Source organism: Halictus rubicundus, chromosome 17 (assembly GCF_050948215.1).
Source record: "Halictus rubicundus isolate RS-2024b chromosome 17, iyHalRubi1_principal, whole genome shotgun sequence".
Lineage (NCBI taxonomy): Eukaryota > Metazoa > Arthropoda > Insecta > Hymenoptera > Halictidae > Halictus > Halictus rubicundus.
The window spans coordinates 9,334,645-9,356,752 of NC_135165.1; the positions used below are offsets into that span (position 1 = coordinate 9,334,645).

A 22,108-nucleotide genomic window follows, 5' to 3' on the forward strand; every position below is an offset into this window, starting at 1 on the left:
GACCCCTCCAGCTACAGACCAATCAGCCTAACACCAAGCCTAAGCAAAGTTTACGAAGCCGTCATTAACAACAAAATATCACAACACTGCTCACTACACAATATCATACCAGACTGCCAATTCGGATTCAGACACAAACACGCAACGACCCACGCCATCCACAAATTCATTTCCGACGTAAACAGCAAAATCAGCAACAACCAACTAGTAGGCGCAGCCCTACTAGACTTAGAAAAAGCCTTCGATTCGGTCTGGCTCAACGGACTCCTGTACAAACTACACCGGAAAGAATTCCCTAAATGGCTAATTCACACAATACTAGACATGACAACCGACAAACAGTTTATAACATGGGACGGAAAGACAACATCAACGCAGACATTCCACATTACAGAAGGGCTTCAACAAGGCACAGTAAACTCCCCTATACTATTCAACATTTATACCAGCGATCTCCTTAAGGCGTTCGAATTTAACAAACCAAATAGGGCTGCTGTACTGGCATTCGCGGATGACCTTATAACATACACCTCAAGTAATAGAGTAAACATAGTACAAACAGATCTAGAAACCACAGTCAACAAAATAAACAAATACTATAGTGCCTGGAACCTCCGACTAAACCCCCAAAAATGTGAAACGATTCTATTCCGCAAACCTCTCCACTACCTATCCACCAAAATCAAAGCTGGCGGCAATAAATTCCAAATCAACACAACAGTACCCGGAACAGCATCCACTTGTAAAATCCCCCACAAAAAATCGGTTAAGTACCTCGGAGTTCATATAGACTACCTGCTCAGAGGCAATGAACACATCACGAAACAACTCGAAAAGGCAACCACAGCCTTTAAAGCCAACAGCCGACTGTTCTACAATAAGCACCTCCCCGGAAAAACTAAAACGATATTATACATGCTATTAATCAGACCAATACTAACTTACGCAGCCCCCATCTGGTGGAATACTAACCACACCATGATGGAAAGAATAAGGATCTTCGAGCGGAAGTGTCTTGTAACCGTATCGATTACATGTCGATATGTATCGATCGGGCGACGTGTCGCATGAGCAACGCGGACCCCCACCACGACGTCCCTGGTCGTCCCGTCATCCTTCTCTTAAGGAAGGATCGCAGGATCCCCCACTAATTAGCGTGCGCGCGCATCGATCCCCACGCGATACGGATCGAATGAGGTCGATGCGAGAGAGAATTAGGCCACTCTACGTCTGGGCGCGAGCTTGTTCGGGTTCGGGAATTTCGGGCTGTTCGGTACGCAGCGAGCGAGTCAAACCGACTCAGGGGCGATACAGTCAAACCGACTGCGTTCCTTCGTCTCGTGATATCCTCAAAACTGAGGAAGTGTCGTGCAAACCGCACGACACGAGTCTGTAAAGTTCTACGAGCGATAATCATCGGCCGTAGCGATCAATCGAAGAATAACTCCAGCGAGACGAGGGAAACTGCATCGGTCTCGAGTCGTATTCTCCGCGAAGGAAGTCGATTCTCACGTTCGTTCGGGAAATTCGCGATACGGTATCAGAGTAAGTACGGTTAACGTCTTTCCACCGATACCGGATGGTCTCCGAACCCACTGACTAGTGACGACGGAGACGATCCTCAGGGTCGGGTGTCTGACCGACGCCTTGTACGTGTCGTCATTCGGGCACTTCCTGCGTCAGCAACGAGTGCTCGTGTGCTACGACGACTCACGTTCGTCCGGGAAATTCGCGATACGGTATCAGAGTAAGTACGGTTAACGTCTTTCCACCGATACCGGATGGTCTCCGAACCCACTGACTAGTGACGACGGAGACGATCCTCAGGGTCGGGTGTCTGACCGACGCCTTGTACGTGTCGTCATTCGGGCACTTCCTGCGTCAGCAACGAGTGCTCGTGTGCTACGACGACTCACGTTCGTCCGGGAAATTCGCGATACGGTATCAGAGTAAGTACGGTTAACGTCTTTCCACCGATACCGGATAGTCTCCGAACCCACTGACTAGTGACGACGGAGACGATCCTCAGGGTCGGGTGTCTGACCGACGCCTTGTACGTGTCGTCATTCGGGCACTTCCTGCGTCAGCAACGAGTGCTCGTGTGCTACGACGACTCACGTTCGTCCGGGAAATTCGCGATACGGTATCAGAGTAAGTACGGTTAACGTCTTTCCACCGATACCGGATAGTCTCCGAACCCACTGACTAGTGACGACGGAGACGATCCTCAGGGTCGGGTGTCTGACCGACGCCTTGTACGTGTCGTCATTCGGGCACTTCCTGCGTCAGCAACGAGTGCTCGTGTGCTACGACGACTCACGTTCGTTCGGGAGATTCGCGATACGGTATCAGAGCAAGTACGGTTAACGTCTTTCCACCGATACCGGATAGTCTCCGAACCCACTGACTAGTGACGACGGAGACGATCCTCAGGGTCGGGTGTCTGACCGACGCCTTGTACGTGTCGTCATTCGGGCACTTCCTGCGTCAGCAACGAGTGCTCGTATGCTACGACGGCTCACGTTCGTTCGGGAGAATCGCGATACGGTCATCAGAGCAAGTACGGTTAACGTCTTTCCACCGATACCGGATAGTCTCCGAACCCACTGACTAGTGACGACGGAGGCGATCCTCAGGGTCGGGTGTCTGACCGACGCCTTGTACGTGTCGTCATTCGGGCACTTCCTGCGTCTGCAACGAGTGCTCGTATGCTACGACGGCTCACGTTCGGTCGGGAAATTCGCGATACGGTGACGCGAGCAAGGCATCCGTAAGGGACCCAGACGTGGAGCCAAGATAGGGCTCGGGCTACTGCCTATGCGAAGGCACCTTTCGATGTAGTCGCGATCGACTGAGCGCGAATTCCGAGCGATATTAATCCCGCAACCGGCGTACTAAGGACACTGTATTCATAAGGATTCCGACTTTTGTATATATATATCAAGCACACCAGAATATATTTTACTTCTACCTCCAATATCGTCTCCGAATAATTCAAGTTAGTTTGAACCTCTCCGTCTTCCAGTGCCTGGAGGCACGAACCTTGTTTTACTAGGGTTGTGACCGTCCCTATATATCTATCAGAAGTTCATCGTTGATACGATTTCTCTCACGTGCCTTTATAGTGAAGAGGCGACAGCGTCTGCCGTGGTAAGACACGGCAGGAACGTAAAGAAGGAGGTAAAAACGGTTACAGTCTTAGAGCATGCAACCAAATTCACAGATCCGCGAACACCAATTGGCAACATTACATAAATAACGCAACACTATACAACACAGCCGACATACCCCGAATAGATACATTCCTAATAAAACTGACAAGAGACTATTTCAGCAAACTACCACACATAGAAAATAACATAACAAAAGAACTAGCAAACCCCGACCTATCAACCACACACAGACAGCTTAGCACAGGGTACCTACCCCCACAAGCATTCACCTTCTGTGACGCAAACGGACTAATACAAGACCACAACAATACTCCCATAATATACCATTGGCGCCGTAATAAAGCGGACAAACGTATAGCCGGATAGTATAATTGTCATTTTTGTACTACGCAATTTTTAAAATCTGCACGATGTTTCTCCGAACTTAGGGATGTTTAATATTATATAATATATTTTTACGATAATTATAACTTAGTTTTTCACGGAAAAAACGCCGAAAAAAGTGGTTTTTATTTTTTTCTACTATGACGCACCAAACGCAGGAATTTGAAAAAAATTGAACATAATACTTAGGACAATATCTTATTGCTAAATTAATTATATTCTAGTCGCTCTTAGATTTCCATATGAAATCTGCATTTTTTCGATTTTTTTCGTGTTTTTCGATTTTTACAGCCAGAGTTTGCAACGGAAAAATCTGAAAACGACTCAAAGTATGTGGTTTGGTGTCCGACATGTGTCAGATTTTTTTCAGAATTTTAAATTGTCATTAAATGGGGAAAATGGGCCAAAAACTGGATTTTCGTTTTTCCTCTATAACTACCCTTACAGATGAGCTATAGGGCTAAAACTTGGCTGAAAGGTATCTTTTATGGTAGGCTATCGAATGGCGCAAATTGGAATAAAATCCTTTCCGGGGCCGATTTGGCCCCCAAAACCGGCTATAGCCTTTGGTCCTTCGAGCCGGATTTCTGCGGAACGGAACTTCACATTAGGGCTGTTACTTTTCCGAAGCTTCGACACTTCGAAGCTTCGAAGGATTCGAAGGAACGAAGGGACCTTCGAAGGTGATGAAAATCGAACATTCGCACCTTCGAACCTTCGAAACTTCGACACTTCCAAACTTCGAACCTTCGATTCGTTTCCAGTTAACGGATAAAAGGAGTAAATTTTCATAATTTGTTTCTATATTCACCATCTGAATTATTTCAATAATTTATTGTTAAGATAATATATTTATTATTTGAATTATCATTTCGATAGTTCACTGATGAAATAATTGTTTAAATAAATAAATTGTTACAATTTGTTTCTATATTCATTATTTGAATTGTTATTTCAATTATTTATTGTTTAAATTATGGTTTAAATGAATAAATTTTCAAATTTTGTTTCTACATACATTATGTGAATTATTTCAATATTTCATTGTTAAAATAATTATTTAAAGAATGTACAAGTATTTACATAATGAATATAGAAACACATTTCTATAGATTATAAATATTTCCGTAGATTATAAATTTTTATACTCTATAGAAATGTATTCCTATATTAATTATGTAAATACGTGTACATTGTCTAAACAGTTATTTGAACAATAAATTATTGAAATAATTCAAATAATGAATATAGAAACATATTGTGAAAATTTATTTATTTAATAAGTTATTTTAACAATAAATAATTGAAATAACAATTCAAATAATGAATATAGAAACAAATTGTAAAAATTTATTTATTTAAACAATTATTTTATCAGTGAACTATCGAAATGATAATTCAAATAATAAATATATTATCTTAACAATAAATTATTGAAATAATTCAGATGGTGAATATAGAAACAAATTATGAAAATTTATTCCTTTTATCCGTTAACTGGAAACGAATGGAAGGTTCGAAGTTTCGAAGTGTCGAAGTTTCGATCCTTCGATTTTCATCACCTTCGAATTTTCTGCAATCGAAGCTTCGAAGCTTCGAAATCTTCGACCTTCGAAGCAAAGTAACAGCCCTACTTCACATTCGTCGCGACCACGCGAAAACGTGAGAGTAACGGTCGGGCCTTCAGAGGCTTAACGCGCGGGATCTTCGTTACCGAAGTCTCCTGTACGAGCGCTTCAATCAATCGAGTGTCGTGAGTTTCGCTGTTCGATTTCCCGAGAAATCTGTGGACATGGATGACCTCGAGGATCTTCTCGTCGAACAACGACTGGCCATCGGCACATTAAGTCGGGTTATGACTAATTATAAGAAGATTGGAAAGGCCAAGCAGAACGTCGCTATCGCCACGGGACGACTTCGCCTTCTGCAGGAGAAGTGGAATCTCTGCACGAAGCTCCACACTCGTCTACATCAAATCGCTTCCGAGGAGCTGCAGGCTAAGGAAAGCTACTTCACCGCTGCGGAGTTCAGCGTCGCCGAAGAACTCTACTACGAGGCGTACGTCTATTTTAACGGTCAGATAGCTGGTTTTAAGGTAACGCATGACCCTTCGGAAACGTCGGCTCCTTCGGACGAGTCTCCAAAAACGGCAGTCGCTCCTGCGGCTATTAAGACCCCGCGAATTGACTTACCGAAATTTTCGGGTCAATTTAAAGATTGTTTAAGTTTTAAGGACCTTTACGAATCGTTGATTCATTCGAACGCCGCTCTAACGCACGTACAACGGCTACATTATTTGAAGTCGACCTTAGAGGGCGAAGCTAGCCAACTCCTACAACACGTGACGGGTGCCGCGGCCAATTCCGAGTCGGCGTGGAAATTATTGGTCGAGAGATACGACAACAAGCGCATCTTAATTCAAACCCAATTGTCTGCCTTGTTTGACCTCTCACCGGTTACCAACGATAATTTCCAAGCCTTGAAATCACTCCGTGACGTAACCCACCAGGTATTGAGCGTCTTAAAAAATCTGGGGTGCTCTACCGATAAATGGGACCATTTAATCGTCCATTTGATGTCACGGAAGTTGGATAAGCTTTCCCTCCGCGAATGGGAAATGACCCAGGGTGAAAGTACCGCTTATCCGACGTACGCTTCTCTCGATAAGTTCCTAGTCGCGCGAATTCGCTCGTTAGAAATTATTCAGCTTGCTCCGAACCTAAATTCTCGCGCCTCTCCCCACTCATCCACGGGGAACAAAACCGTGAAGACGTCAGTACACGCGCACTCGACGTCGTCCGCTGCCGAAACGGTATGTCCTTGCGGCAGTCGACACCGTATAAACACATGTTTTAAAAAGAGACTCAATGTCGCTCAACGGAAGGAGCTTCTACGGTCACAGCGAAGATGCTTCAACTGTCTTCGCATTGGACATCTTCCCACTACGTGTCCATCGGTGCACAGCTGCCAGAAATGCGACCAACGCCATCACACGCTACTGCATCAGCACTTGGACGCTGCCAGAGACTCCGGACAAGACAGCGCTACCGCTTCAACTGCCGACATCGCCGCTACGTCGACTCCCGCATCCCCCGCTACGGAACTCGAAGTAAAATCCGCTTCTTCCGTAAATATTAATTGCCTGCGGGAACATGCGTTAACCAAACAACATGTATTTTTTGCTACAGCTATAGTTACGGTGGAGGCGTCGAATGGCAGGCGGTTACGCGTCCGTGCCCTACTTGATCAGGGTGCGGAAGCCACGTTTGTGTCCTGCGAGCTTGCTCAAGCACTGAGGACCAAACGACACTCTACTGCGACAAGGGTGAGCGGAGTTGGCGAATCGTTTGTTGGCATAGCGCGATCCCGCGTGGATCTTATTTTACGGGCTGTTCCCGACGGAACACCGACGATTACGGTTTCCGCGCTTGTTTGCCGCGTTTGAGCTCGTACCGGGCCCGCGTACCGCTCAATCCTTCGGGTTGCCCGCACTTAAAAGATCTTACCCTGGCAGATCTGAATCCGTCCGGTAGCGAACCGATTTCGCTGATTATTGGCGCTGATTATTACGGGTCTCTACTTCGCGAAGGTCTTCGTCAGGGACCCCCTGGAGCTCCGACGGCTCAATTAACGCTCTTTGGCTGGGTATTGTCCGGTTCCTTGTGCGATAAACACTCGAATAGTCGAACCCCGCCGAACGTCACGTTATCGCACTGCCTTACCGCCGCGGAGCCGTCTCCTTTACTGCAAAACCTCCATAAAGCTCTCACGCGTTTTTGGGAGGTTGAGGAACTCACCGCGTCTTTTCCATTGTCCGAGGAGGATCAGAAGTGCGAAGAACACTTCGTCCGCACCCACTCTCGCGCTTCCGACGGTCGGTACGTCGTGCGACTACCGTTCAAGGAAGAACCTCCGGTAGAGGTAGGAGAGTCGTTATCCCGGGCTCGCGTATTGATGAGCAAAGTGTCCCGTCGTTTAGACCGTAATGCCGAGCTCCGCGAACAATATACCGATTTCATGTCTGAGTACATACAACTCGGTCACATGTACAACGCACCGGCATCGTCGGCGATTACATTCCCGGTATACCTTCCTCATCATCCGGTGATAAAAGAATCGAGCAGCACGACAAAACCTCGGGTAGTATTTAACGCGTCTAGTCCAACATCCAACACCACGACTTTAAATGATCACTTATTAACGGGGCCGAAGTTACAAGCGGACATTAGCTCCATCGTTACCGCGTGGCGTATCCACCCATATGTTTATAAGGCTGATCTTCAGAAAATGTTTAGACAGATTCGTGTTAGTATGGAAGATCAGGACTATCAACGAATTTTGTGGTGCTCCTCACCTCAAACGGAACCGACACACTATCGTTTAGCTACCGTGACTTATGGAACTGCTTGCGCTCCATTACTCGCAAACCGCGTACTTTTACAACTCGCGGAAGATGAGGGTGCTAAGTTCCCGCGCGCTCAGCGGATAGTTCGCCGTAATTTTTACGTTGACGATGCGTTTTTTGGTGCGTTCTCCGCGTCGACCGCGAAAGAGATTCGTGACGAACTGATTGCGCTCATGCAGAAAGGAGGCTTCACTTTGCACAAGTGGGCCAGCAACTGCGCTACGCTCTTTCAGGGTGACCGTTCTGCTAATGAAGCCCATCCTATCGTTAACGATCCATCGAATGCGGATCAACAAAAGGTTCTCGGAATATCGTGGCATCCGGTGCAAGACGTATTTCGCTTCTCCTTTTCATCGCATCCGCCGCGCGCGCCTACGAAACGAAATGTGCTTTCGCTCATCGCACGCCTGTACGACCCTCTCGGTTGGATCACTCCTACAGTGATCCAGGCAAAAATCCTCATGCAGGACCTTTGGTTGTCCGGAATTGACTGGGATGACGCGTTGCCCGAGGAGCTAGCCGCTCAATGGTCGTCGTTTACCACCTCTCTACCCGATGTGCAACACCTTCTTGTACCCCGATGGTTGGGAATCCGTGACCACGGAGAGGAGTGTGAACTCCATGGTTTCGCGGACGCTTCTACGCGCGCCTACGCCGCCGTCGTCTATTTACGGTTAACCGGTCGAGTCGGACCGGTCAAAGTTATCATCCTTGCGACAAAGTCAAAGGTGTCTCCCGTGAAAACGTTGAGTGTACCGCGCCTCGAATTATCCGCCGCGGTATTACTTTCGCGACTCATGAAGCGCGTGATTGTCGACCTCGACCTGCAGAGTGCTCCCGTCCACGCATGGAGCGACTCCACGGTTACCCTCGCGTGGCTTAGCAAACATCCGGCCACATGGCAAACTTTCGTGGCTAACAGGGTAGCTGAGGTTCACTCCAACCTGCCCAACGCGAAATGGCATTACGTTATGTCCCAAGACAATCCGGCGGATTGTGCTTCACGGGGTCTCACACCCACGGAGTTACGGGACCATAGTCTTTGGTGGAATGGGCCTGCTTGGTTGCAGTCCCCGTCCGCTGTGTGGCCCATAACGCCCATCCAAGACTCTTCGGTTCCACTTCCGGAGCGAAGATTACATTTTGTTCAGGCCGAGCTAGCGGACCCTCCGCCACCTCCGCTCGCGAAACTACCAGACATCGTGTCGTCCTGGTCAAAGTTGTTGCGCATTACCGGTATCATTTTTCGCTTCCGCGATCGCTTGCAACGCCGCGGAACAACGCGTAGCTACTGCGACATCGCAAAAGAGTTCTGGGCGAAATGTCTACAGACCGCTTTCTATGCCGCTGAACTCAAGGCCCTCCGGAAGGGCGTGCCTATCCCTCGGGCTAGTCCTCTCCGGCGTCTAAATCCCATCCTCCATGAGCACGGAATTATTCGTGTAGGAAGAAGGCTGCGTCACGCTCCATTATCGGACACTGCGCGACACCCGATGGTGCTCCCACAGCATCGCGTTTTCGAGCTGGTATGCAGGCATTGTCATGCACGCTGTTTACACGCCGGTACTCAGCTGACTCTGGAAATGCTTCGTCGGGAGTTCTGGATGATCTCGGCTCGAAAATTAGTGAAAACTGCCGTCAGGCAGTGCGTGACGTGCGTCCGCCAACGTGCCGCGACACCGCAACAACTTATGGGCGATCTACCACCCGAGAGGGTCAGTCCGACCCGCTCATTCACCAATACCGGCGTGGACTACGCGGGCCCGTATCTAGTGCGAACAACCAAGGGTAGAGGCCACAAGGCTCACAAGGCCTACCTCGCCTTGTTCATATGTCTTTCCTCACGCGCAATACACCTTGAACTGGTCAGCGACTATTCCGCCCCCGCGTTTTCGGCCGCTCTTAAACGTTTTGTCTCACGCCGCGGATTACCAGCTACAATATTCAGCGATAATGGTACTACCTTCGTAGGTGCGGCCAGGGAAGTCTACCGAGTTCCGCGAAGATACGAGTATCGATTCGATCTCTTGGCGTTTTATTCCGCCCGGCGCTCCTCATTTTGGAGGAATTTGGGAAGCGGGTGTTAAGAGCGTCAAAGGTCACCTGAAACGCGTACTAGGAGATCAGACCCTGACTTACGAGGAGTTCTCTACACTCTTGTGCCAAATCGAGGCGTGTCTAAACTCGCGACCGCTCGCGCCGATTTCCGACGATCCAGACGATCTCGATTACCTAACGCCGGGACACTTTCTCGTAGGATGCCCTCTTCTCGCGCTCCCGGAAAGGTCCGCTCACGATGCCCAGCCAAACCTTTTGACACGATGGAAGCGCGTCCAACATATGCTCGAGCATTTTTGGCGACGCTGGCGCGACGAATACTTGCACCACTTGCAACAGCGCGGCAAGTGGAATAAAAGGGTACCGAATTTTCGATCGGGTAGTTTGGTCATCCTCCGTCAACCAAACCTACCACCGACCAAGTGGAAGCTTGCTCGTGTGGTCGAGTGTCATCCCGGTCAAGACGGTTTGGTGCGAGTCGTAACCCTACGGACGGCGTTGGGCCTTTTAAAGCGTCCTATTACGCAGCTGGTCCGGTTGCCAGTCGAAGCTACCGACAGTGCCTCTCCGCTCACGCCTTGCAGTCGAGTACAATACTCTTAGCTGTAGCTTTGTTATTATTAGTTGTACGTCTCCAACGACGGCCGTCCCTTGAAGAGCCGTGGCTTGTCACGGCGGGCGGTCCCGACCGCGTATTATTGTATTAATTTTAAGTCTTATCTAGCGCGTTGGTTGCATTGTTTTCGTTCCAGGGGAACGAGGCAGGCGGTATGTTCGGAATTCTGCACGAATTCCGGCAAGGAGACGGATGACGGTTCCCCCAAACACTATATGCGCTATTTAATTGAGACGCCTAGTTGGTACCTGTCGCGCTATCTATGAGTGCGACACGATACAGTTTACCTGTCGCTAATTAGCAGGATTAACGCGTTCACGTGTGGTGTCGCGCCGTCATCCGCCCTCCCCACTCTCAATCTTCTCGCGTCAAGGAAGATTTCCGGTGGTTCTTCTCCGTTTTTAGCCACGTGCACGCGCCGTCTTTTGCCTCCTGCCCGTTTTTCGGCAAGTATAACGCCGCCGGACAAAGTCGTGCAACGTGTATTGTGTAAGGACGTCCCGTAAGGGAGAATTAAACTACCATTCTGACTTAGTTATCAAAACGAGGACGTGTTCCTTTTCGGTGTACGGCTGTTTCTCCGACCTCACGTTTTTCCAACCACGTTGTGTTTTCCGCTCCCGATCGGCATAGCACGGAGTGGACTGGAACGACTCCAGCCACTTCCAGTATTCAATTACTAGGCAATTTAATAATTCGCAACAGTAGAGGAGATGAACTTTATAAGAAGTAATTATGATTATTGCCTATATATAAATAATATAAATAAGGATCCAATATATATATTAGTCTTCGTGGATGATTTGTTAATAAGTAGTAACGATAAAAACAAAATAAATGAAACAAAATCAAGCCTGATGGCAAGATTTTCAATGAAGGATTTAGGAAAAATAGGAAGCTATATAGGAATAGATATTGATTATAGTGATGATAGACGTAAAATGACATTAAGCCAATCACACTACATTGAAGCATTAGCTGCAAAATACAATTTAGAAAATGCCAAGTTATATGATACTCCAATGGAAACAAACTTGAGATTAACGCAAGCTAGTGAAATAGATGAAAACATAAAATACAGAAATCTGATAGGTGAATTACTATACAGGGTCGCCCACATAACTCTGAACAGCTCAATATCTCGAAAACTATGCCATCGATTTTAAAGTTCTTAGTCTTAAATTGCATGGAACTGAAGGGCCTTTCTGACTACATAAACGTGAAGTGGCCTCCCTTCCCCTTTAACGGGGGAGGGGAGGTACCTTTGTAATTTTAAATGGAACCCCCTATAAAATGTTACATATTTAGATTCTACCGGAAAAAACAAGTCAATTTTGTCTGAAACATTTTTTTGTCAGATACTTGCATGATGAGATATAACAGTTTGAAGTTTCGAGTTGTAGGTACTTGAAGCGCTCGGAAATAGCGTTATGGAATTATATGCGCTTGAGTCCTTCTTCTGACTCCTGAAAATCTACGACAGGGTTTATAATTAGAGTGTATGGAAATCTAATCTATTGGAGAACACATAAACAGAGTACTGTAACTAAATGCTCAACCTTTGCAGAATATACTGCTATGTCAGAAGCAGTGACACAAATAATATTTATAAGAAATTTGTTAAATGAGTCATTTAATGTAAAATTCGATAAAGCAGTAAAAATGTATGAAGACAATTCAGGTGCAATAGCGATTGCGAAGTTTGGAAACTTTACGAAAACATCCAAGCTTATTGAAGTACAGTATCATTACATAAATGAAAATGATGAAAGTGGTATAATTGATATTATAAAAATCGATACACAATTGAATTTGACAGATATGTTAATAAAAAGCTTAGATAAAACTAAATTTTTGAGAAATAGGACAGCGCTGAGATTAATTTGAAAATAAAGTTTAAAACCCGAGTAATGTTTATGAATACTATTGTAACAAAAATCAAGAGTTCATGTATAACCGAAACACAGTTCAATATGTAGAGATCGAGATTATAAATTTAAAGAGGCGTGTTGGAATATATGTAATCTAGGAGTATGAGTGTGGAAGTATGTATGTATCAGGGAGAAGAAGGAAGAGCGTAGAAGTAAGAGAGAGTCGTTTTCTTGTGTTCGAATATAAGAGTAGAAATAGTATTATAATTGTTCATTCCTGTCAAAATATATATAAGTTACCAAAAGTTAACAAGTATTACTAATCAACATGATCCCGGAATATCCCAACAGGTATGAAACGGCGATAGAAGTTAATCATACCTAGGAATCTACGTAACTCCTTAATTGTTTGCGGACGCGGGAATTTATTAATGTTATCGACCCGTTCAGCCATCGGTTTGACGCCTTCCTTATTCACCGAATATCCCAGGAATGAAATTTCCTCAACCCCGAAAATGCATTTTCCCGGGTTAAGGGCCAGTTTTCCTACGTGGCCTTGAGTCGCCACGCTCCTAACAGGAACTAGGAGAAGCTTCCTAGCGATCGTCACGCTACGAACGGCCGCATAGGAGAAGCTCAAATGACAGTGTGTGTGCCGTGTGCGTGCCGTGTGCGTGTGCCATGGTTTGCTGCACACAACGCTAGATCGTACAAGGTTGCAAGGGTTCGGGAGGCCACGATTTATGGCCCGATAATGCAAAGATCGGGCTTTTCAAGGGTGAAAAGCGTTAGATAAAAGATAAATCTAGGTCGCTTGACTACCGGCAGGTCCTACTTTTGCGTTTTCTAGGCGTAATTTGCAAAATTCGGCAAAATTTGCACATAAGGACAATTTTCTTAAATAACCGGGTTCTTATGGAGACCGTTGGACTCAAGCGACCTAGCAGTGACATATACAATGTCAATGCAACCTTTATTGTATTGTATAATTACGTATTAAACACAGGAATCGTGGCCCCCGAAAACCATCCCGCACCTATTATTTCAATTAAATATAGTTCCGGCATTTTTCGCTACGAGCGCTGTATTCTGTTTCCGATCATTGTCGCATGATGCCTGTCAGAGAGGCTATCTGAGCACGCGTGGCCGACATCGTAAACAACGGCGCTGCCGTAGCTTCGTTCGAACAGCCAAATACAAAGGTGGGGCATGTCATTGGTCAAAAGCGGTAGACGAAGGATAAATCTAGATCGCTTGACCACCGGCAGGTCCTACTTTTGCGTTTTCGAGCAACATTTTCCATTATTCGGTCGCATGACGCCTGTCAGAGAGGCGATCTGGGCACGCGTGGCCGACATCGTAAACGACGGCGCTGCCGTAGCTTCGTTCGAACAGCCGTGTCGCGGCACTCTCACACACCGCCAAGTCGGCCTGTACGTGTACCGATGAGACTAGCAAGGGTTCGGGAGGCGGCGATTCCTGACTCTATAATACAAAGGTGGGGCCTGTCAGTTGTCAAAAGCGGTAGATGAAGGATAAATCTAGATCGCTTGACCACCGGCAGGTCCTACTTTTGCGTTTTCGAGCAACATTTTCCATTATTCGGTCGCATGACGCCTGTCAGAGAGGCGATCTGGGCACGCGTGGCCGACATCGTAAACGACGGCGCTGCCGTAGCTTCGTTCGAACAGCCGTGTCGCGGCACTCTCACACACCGCCAAGTCGGCCTGTACGTGTACCGATGAGACTAGCAAGGGTTCGGGAGGCGGCGATTCCTGACTCTATAATACAAAGGTGGGGCCTGTCAGTTGTCAAAAGCGGTAGATGAAGGATAAATCTAGATCGCTTGACCACTGGCAGGTCCTACTTTTGCGTTTTCGAGCAACATTTTCCATTATTCGGTCGCATGATGCCTGCCGTAGCTTCGTTCGAACAGCCGTGCCGCGATGAGAATAGCAAGGTTTCGGGAGGCCGCGATTCCTGACTCTATAATACAAAGGTGGGGCATGTCATTGGTCAAAAGCGGTAGACGAAGGATAAATCTAGATCGCTTGACCACCGGCAGGTCCTACTTTTGCGTTTTCGAGCAACATTTTCCATTATTCGGTCGCATGACGCCTGTCAGAGAGGCGATCTGGGCACGCGTGGCCGACATCGTAAACGACGGCGCTGCCGTAGCTTCGTTCGAACAGCCGTGTCGCGGCACTCTCACACACCGCCAAGTCGGCCTGTACGTGTACCGATGAGACTAGCAAGGGTTCGGGAGGCGGCGATTCCTGACTCTATAATACAAAGGTGGGGCCTGTCAGTTGTCAAAAGCGGTAGATGAAGGATAAATCTAGATCGCTTGACCACTGGCAGGTCCTACTTTTGCGTTTTCGAGCAACATTTTCCATTATTCGGTCGCATGATGCCTGCCGTAGCTTCGTTCGAACAGCCGTGCCTCGGCACACTCACACACCGCCAGGTCGGCGCGTACGTGTACCTACGAGAATCGCAAGGGTCCGGGTTGCGGCGATTCATTGCTCGATAATGCAAAATGGCAGAGTTGGGCAAAATATTTATCTAAATAAAAATTAGATAAGTAATACAGCCCATAGATGACTAAAGGTTGAAAGTACTCCAAAAATATTTTTCCGGAAAATTATTAAAAAATAGTTTAAACATAGTTAAAAAATGTTTTTACAATAGCGTAACAACAATCATACGGCTAGAAATAGAAAAAACATCTGATTAAAGAGAAAAAAAAATTGGCCCGGGGCGGGATTAGAACCTGGTCCAAAAAGTCTTCAGCGGTTCCGCAGTCGGAGACCATAGCTACTGCACCAAGCGGTGCCGTTGAAAGTATCTTCGAAATACTGGGATATATCCTGCATAGTATAATTATCGTTTTTTGTACTACGCAATTTTTAAAGTTTGCACGATGTTTCTCCGAACTTAGGGATGTTTAATATTACATAATATATTATTACATTTAATATTATATAATAAAAAAAGTGGTTTTTATTTTTTCCTACTATGAGGCACCAAACGCAGGAATTTGAAAAAAATTGAGCAGAATACTTAGGACAATATCTTATTGCTAAATTAATTTTATTCTAGTTGCTCTTAGATTTCCATATGAAATCTGCATTTTTTCGATTTTTTTCGTGTTTTTCGATTTTTACAGCCAGAGTTTGCAACGGAAAAATCTGAAAACGACTCAAAGTATGTGGTTTGGTGTCCGACATGTGTGAGATTTTTTCAGAATTTTAAATTGTCATTAAATGGGGAAAATGGGCCAAAAACTGGATTTTCGTTTTTCCTCTATAACTACCCTTACAGATGAGCTATAGGGCTAAAACTTGGCTGAAAGGTATCTTTTTTGGTAGGCTATCGAATGTCGCAAATTGGAATAAAATCCCTTCCGGGGCCGATTTGGCCCCCAAAACCGGCTATAGCCTTTATATTCCTTATTCGAAGGTTCGAATAAAGAAAGTATCTTTATTCGACGAGAATTTATCTGACGAATAAAGATAATTTTTTTTATTCGTAGCGGATTTATTCGAACTTCGAATAATTTTTTCATCTTTTATCTGTATCTTTTATTCGAAGGCTTCGAATAAATCTGCGAATAACTTTTGCCAAGCGCCGAACGTCGAAGACCCAGCGACTGACAAACGACATACAATGTAAGCGGATGGAGAATCGCTCACGAATAAACTTTTAGATTTTTCAATATATCTTCATAAAATTGTGACGAGCGAATGGAGGGGATATTCCCGATAAAAATGAGGGCAAATTCGAGTGTAATCGAACAAGTTTCATTGATACGTAATGTTACGATAAAAATTACAATCTCATTAAAAACAGTCCAAATGATGTCGTGTTTCGACTCATTTTGATCGGGGTAAGCTCTACAACTTATTCGTATTAACAATATTGTTCTGATTAAAAACATAAAAGCATAAATTGCCAATAATGCTCGATTCTTCATCTGCTTACAATGTAGGCTGTTGGTCGGTCGCTCGGTCTTCGACGTTCGGCGCTCGTCAGTCCTCGTCGGACGCCGTCGTCGTTTATTCGTCGAGTTGGCAAAGCGGACAGAGAAACTCGAGAACCGTCGTCGCCGAGGAGTGGGCCACACATTGTCGGCTATATCGGTGTGAGATCAGACGACCACTACTAATCCAATTACAAAACTTCTTTATTTTTCGTTATTTTTTTATGAAACTTTTACCAACATATTCGTGGCATTTTTCTGATTAATTTTAAACCAAATATGATATAATTCCGATGATATTTACTTGTGTAACAAGTAGGCATGTGCACCGCCCGATATTCGGATTCGGGTCGGGTCGCAGACAGTCGGGCGGGCTCGATTCGGGCGTGCGATACTTCATGACACATCGGGCTACTCGAGAGTTTCGGGAGGCCCGAGCATTTCGGGCTACCCGAGAGTTTCGGGCTGCCTGCTCGACTTTGTCCGGCGGGTTCGGAAAGAATCGGACAAGTTCGTGCGAGCGAGCCGACCTGGCGGTGTGTGAGTGTGCCGAGGCACGGCTGTTCGAACGAAGCTACGGCAGGCAGCATGCGACCGAATAATGGAAAATGTTGCTCGAAAACGCAAAAGTAGGACCTGCCGGTGGTCAAGCGATCTAGATTTATCCTTCGTCTACCGCTTTTGACCACTGACATGCCCCACCTTTGTATTATAGAGTCAGGAATCGTCGCCTCCCGAACCCTTGCTATTCTCATCGGTACACGTACACGCCGACTTGGCGGTGTGTGAGTGTGCCGCGACGCGGCTGTTCGAACGAAGCTACGGCAGCGCCGTCGTTGACGATGTCGGCCACGCGTGCCCAGATCGCCTCTCTGACAGGCGTCATGCGACCGAATAATGGAAAATGTTGCTCGAAAACGCAAAAGTAGGACCTGCCGGTGGTCAAGCGATCTAGATTTATCCTTCGTCTACCGCTTTTGACCACTGACATGCCCCACCTTTGTATTATAGAGTCAGGAATCGTCGCCTCCCGAACCCTTGCTATTCTCATCGGTACACGTACACGCCGACTTGGCGGTGTGTGAGTGTGCCGCGACGCGGCTGTTCGAACGAAGCTACGGCAGCGCCGTCGTTTACGATGTCGGCCACGCGTGCCCAGATCGCCTCTCTGACAGGCGTCATGCGACCGAATAATGGAAAATGTTGCTCGAAACGCAAAAGTAGGACCTGCCGGTGGTCAAGCGATCTAGATTTATCCTTCGTCTACCGCTTTTGACCACTGACATGCCCCACCTTTGTATTATAGAGTCAGGAATCGTCGCCTCCCGAACCCTTGCTATTCTCATCGGTACACGTACACGCCGACTTGGCGGTGTGTGAGTGTGCCGCGACGCGGCTGTTCGAACGAAGCTACGGCAGCGCCGTCGTTTACGATGTCGGCCACGCGTGCCCAGATCGCCTCTCTGACAGGCGTCATGCGACCGAATAATGGAAAATGTTGCTCGAAAACGCAAAAGTAGAACCTGCCGGTGGTCAAGCGATCTAGATTTATCCTTCGTCTACCGCTTTTGACCACTGACAGGCCCCACCTTTGTATTATAGAGTCAGGAATCGCCGCCTCCCGAAACCTTGCTAGTCTCATCGGTACACGTACAGGCCGACTTGGCGGTGTGTGAGAGTGCCGCGACACGGCTGTTCGAACGAAGCTACGGCAGCGCCGTCGTTTACGATGTCGACCACGCATGCTCAGATCGCCTCTATTGTCAGAGATCATGCGATCGAATCAGAGAGGATACTCGGAAAATGCCACTCGACACTGAATGTGGAAAGTGCACCCAGCTCCCCATACTGGACGAAAATGTTACTATTTAGCTTCTTCGAGTGGCCGTTATAGCGGTACTATCGACTGTTCAAGGCCACCTGGGAAAACTGGCCCTTAATAACGACACCGTATTCTAAAAACCGGTCAAATAGAATTCTCAAATGTTTTTCGTGTTCCTGGTCGTTATTCGATGCGATAAGGAAATCGTCGACATACGCGTAAGCAAAATCTAAATCGCGTATAATTCCGTCTACGAAACGCTGACACGTTTGCGCCGCGTTTCTCAACCCGAAAGGCGTGACTAAAAATTCAAATAGCCCGAATGGCGTCACGATTGCAGTCTTTTCCACGTCCTGCGTCGCGACAGGAATTTGGTGATACGCCCGAACTAAATCGATTTTCGAAAAAACTGACTTCCCGTGAAGTCTCTGCCCGAAATCTTCGATGTGTGGAGGCGTATACCTGTCCGGTACGGTTCTTGCGTTTAATGCCCGGTAATCGCCGCACGGACGCAATGCCCCGTCCTTTTTTAAAACTACGTGTAACGGCGAGGCCCATGGGCTTTTGGAGGGACGGATAATGCCTTGCCGAAGCATGAGGTCAAATTCCGCTCTCACCTTGTTCAAACGATCCGGTGCCAATCGTCGTGGCTTACAATAAACCGGCGGTCCCAACGTTGTCTCGATATAATGTACCACGTTGTGTCTTACCGCTTTTCTCCTAAAGACCGGCGGGCGGGTCAACTCTGGATATTCCCTGAGAAGATCGTGGTACATCGAATCCCCGGTGATGGTCCTTATTGTCGGCTCGCTCCCTGGTGCTGGTGCTTCTGCCACGAACAATGACGTTGTCGCGTCGATCAAACGTTGATGTCGTGGATCCACCAGTAGATTGTAATGCGACAGGAAGTCCATTGCTATGATCGGGGTTTCCACATCCGCGATCACGACATCCCATAGGAACTCCCGATGTAGCGAGAAACTCAATCGCATGGCCATGGTACCATACGTTTTAATTCTCGACCCATTTGCGGCACAAAGTTCGTACGTGTCTGCTTTCACGCGCCGGTCCACACCTGAACGCGGGAAAACACACAAGTCCGCACCAGTGTCTATCAGAAAACGTGACTTCGTAATTGAGTCCTTTACAAATATCCGGCCGCTCTTAGGACCACCGCACGCAGCCGCCTCGGATGACGACGGTCCCGTTAGTTTTCCTGCCAATTGCAGGGTTTGATGCAACGGTGTGCATCCTTTCCAAACTTGAAGTCGTACTTGCATAACCATTTATCGGTTTTCTTTTTCTCGCGGATGGAAGATCGTGGGAAACTCCTTCTTCTTGGGAAGAATTTCTTCCGCTCCCTGTCCCGACCATGGGACAATGCATTAATCTGCATTTGCATTTTCTGCATTTTTGATAGGAGCATCTTCATGTCCGCGTTGCTTCCCTGGTGCTCCAACACTGTTGCCAGCTTGTTCCTTCCAGGTTGGATCTCGTGGACCTTGTCTGCTATGGCAGCCAACGCGTCACCTGACGTCTCCGTAGTTGGCGCCAATACTTGCTGGGTCCAGACAGGAAGACGGTTCTTCCATATCTCGGTTAGGAATTCGTCATTGACCGAGGTGCCCGCCAACTTCTTGATGTGCCTCCAAAATTGTGTTGGAGTTCTATCGCCAATTTCTTCGGCTTCCAAGAGTTTACGAACTCTTGTGCCGTCTGAGTCGGACAACCTCTTGATCAATGCGGTTTTTATTTGCTCGTATTTGTCCTCGGCGGGAGGTTTGCAAACAATGTCTTCGACCTCTTCAGAGTATTTTAAATCCAGTTGCAAGACCACGTAACCGAACTTCACCTCGTCCTTGACTATCCCTCCGATCAAGAACTGGGATTCCAGGTGGTTGAACCATAATGCGACTTTTTCCGGCCAGAACGGCGGAATCCGCATCGTTGTGACGATCGCGGACGTCGTCTCACGACCCGTAGATCCCGAAGAGTTGCCCGGGTTGTTCCGTAAATCCGTCATCGTTCACTTGTTACGGACCGTATTCGCGCAAGAAACAAAAAAAAAATAATATACGTGCACAAACACGGGGTCACCAATTTGGTAGTTTGATGTACGAGTGTTAAGTAAAGATTCAACCAATACAACAATAACCATTTATTAATAAGACAACAAAAACTCAACAACGTAACAAGAACAAAAGAAACGAAATAACGATGAAACAAGAACTTCGGATAGACGACTACGAACAACTGACACAACTGACACAACTGACACAACTGACACAACTGACACAACTGACACAACTGACACAACTGACACAACTGACACAACTGACACAACTGACACAACTGACACAACTGACACAACTGACACAACTGACACAACTGACACAACTGACACAACTGACACAACTGACACAACTGACACAACTGACACAACTGACACAACTGACACAACTGACACAACTGACACAACTGATACAACTGACACAACTGACGACAACTGACGACAACTGACTCCGTCATCCGTCAGAATCCGCGCTTATATCTATTCCTCGTACCTCCAGGAATTTTCCTCGAACAAGGAAACTTCTGGAGTGGGGATGTCGCTTTCCTGTACGTGCCCCTTGGAGAAAGTTCATGTCCTTGGACCGGCCACCCGTGTCCTGGCGAAAGTCAAGGGCTGGCGGCCAAATGTGCACGCCAAGGAAAAACCCCGAACCTGGTCGCCAAATGTGCACCCCAGGTAGGAACAGATTTCCGGCGACTAAGTGTGCGCTCGGGAAGAGCTTGGGCCTGGCGACCAAATGCGTCCAAGGTCCCAGCCCGCGGACGATGCTCCTACCTGGGTCCGACAACCCTTCTCCAAGGGGTCCGGCACAACAACATTTCGAATTTTGCAGTTAAACATATTCTTTATTGTACGTACAGTTTCATTCATTTGTTATTTATGCCCAACATAAAGTTTAACTAATAATAGTCGAAATTAGTATTTGAAATCGTTAAAGCGTTTTAGAAAACAATATTCTATTGTATTCGGGAGACTGCAGCGACTATATATAGGTATTTTTCATTTTAATTCCTACCACTAACAACGCTGTTAGCAGATTTTAGATTCAGTTGGTAATACAGGATGTGACACGAAAATGGTAATGGGGTTGCGTGACCCCACAAACGTGGGACACGAAAATGCATTGGATGTTAGGTCTATCCTATACCTCGTCTGTGGTACTATTCTGAATAATATAGAGTTTGAGAGAGAATCACGTGGATGAATTAATATAATATAAAATAATATAATTGTAGGAGCAAAGATGGGCAAATTGTTATTGAAATAGACATTTCAAACAGCGAATAAAAGATAAAAAATTATTTGTTACGCGTCAAACAAAAATAATTATGTTATCTCTATTCCACACGTCTATTCCACCATCTTTAGTGTTGAATAAAGTGTTCATTTTCATCTGTGTCTTTATTCGGCGGTTTAGGGTCTCTTTATACTTGCCGGGACCGGAGGGTTTTACGTAAGGACTATAGGTCCAAATGCCGTGTTACCGATTATCTGTCGTAAAACGGGCGCCGCCGTCCCGGCGTTAGAGCGATCCCACCGGCCGCCGTTGCCCGTCGGCCGAGCAAGCGGCTGATCATTACCAGATGGCCTTTCGAGACCGCGTTGACAGTTCCCTGCTGTGCGTGGCACAAAAAAAAAAAAAGGTTTCTCGGGGCTCTACAGCTCCTTAGGTAAACTATCGGTATCCCTCCTCTACAACATTATGGAAATAGGAACCGTTCCT

At 46.7% G+C, this 22,108-nt stretch overlaps 2 protein-coding genes across 2 annotated transcripts; one reads left to right on the forward strand and one right to left on the reverse strand.

The window, feature by feature from the left end:
- Positions 1-5,349: 5,349 nt before the first annotated feature.
- On the forward strand, positions 5,350-10,902 carry LOC143362467 (uncharacterized). Its single transcript, XM_076802670.1, has 5 exons — positions 5,350-6,902; positions 7,004-9,827; positions 9,934-10,486; positions 10,534-10,684; positions 10,773-10,902. The coding sequence occupies exons 1-5, from the start codon at positions 5,350-5,352 to the stop codon at positions 10,900-10,902; spliced, it is 5,211 nt and encodes a 1,736-aa protein (XP_076658785.1).
- A 1,986-nt stretch (positions 10,903-12,888) lies between these two features.
- LOC143362468 (uncharacterized) lies at positions 12,889-20,334 on the reverse strand. Its single transcript, XM_076802671.1, has 3 exons — positions 19,641-20,334; positions 18,453-19,572; positions 12,889-12,976 (listed from the first exon to the last, which is right to left on the reverse strand). Exons 1-3 carry the CDS (start codon positions 20,332-20,334, stop codon positions 12,889-12,891), a joined length of 1,902 nt encoding a protein of 633 aa, XP_076658786.1.
- Positions 20,335-22,108: the final 1,774 nt, after the last annotated feature.

Bases quoted from the DNA above. Each gene is read 5' to 3' on its own strand.
- LOC143362467 (XM_076802670.1), top strand. From the start codon at position 5,350: ATGGATGACCTCGAGGATCTTCTCGTCGAACAACGACTGGCCATCGGC. The intron at 6,903-7,003 runs GTTTGTTGGCAT...GCCGCGTTTGAG, and splicing joins GTGAGCGGAGTTGGCGAATC to CTCGTACCGGGCCCGCGTAC. The intron at 9,828-9,933 runs GTCAGCGACTAT...CTACCTTCGTAG, and splicing joins GCGCAATACACCTTGAACTG to GTGCGGCCAGGGAAGTCTAC.
- LOC143362468 (XM_076802671.1), bottom strand. From the start codon at position 20,334: ATGACGGATTTACGGAACAACCCGGGCAACTCTTCGGGATCTACGGGT. The intron at 19,573-19,640 runs GTTTCCCACGAT...TACGACTTCAAG, and splicing joins ATTCTTCCCAAGAAGAAGGA to TTTGGAAAGGATGCACACCG. The intron at 12,977-18,452 runs GTTTTTAGAATA...TCGGTGAATAAG, and splicing joins TTGAGAATTCTATTTGACCG to GAAGGCGTCAAACCGATGGC.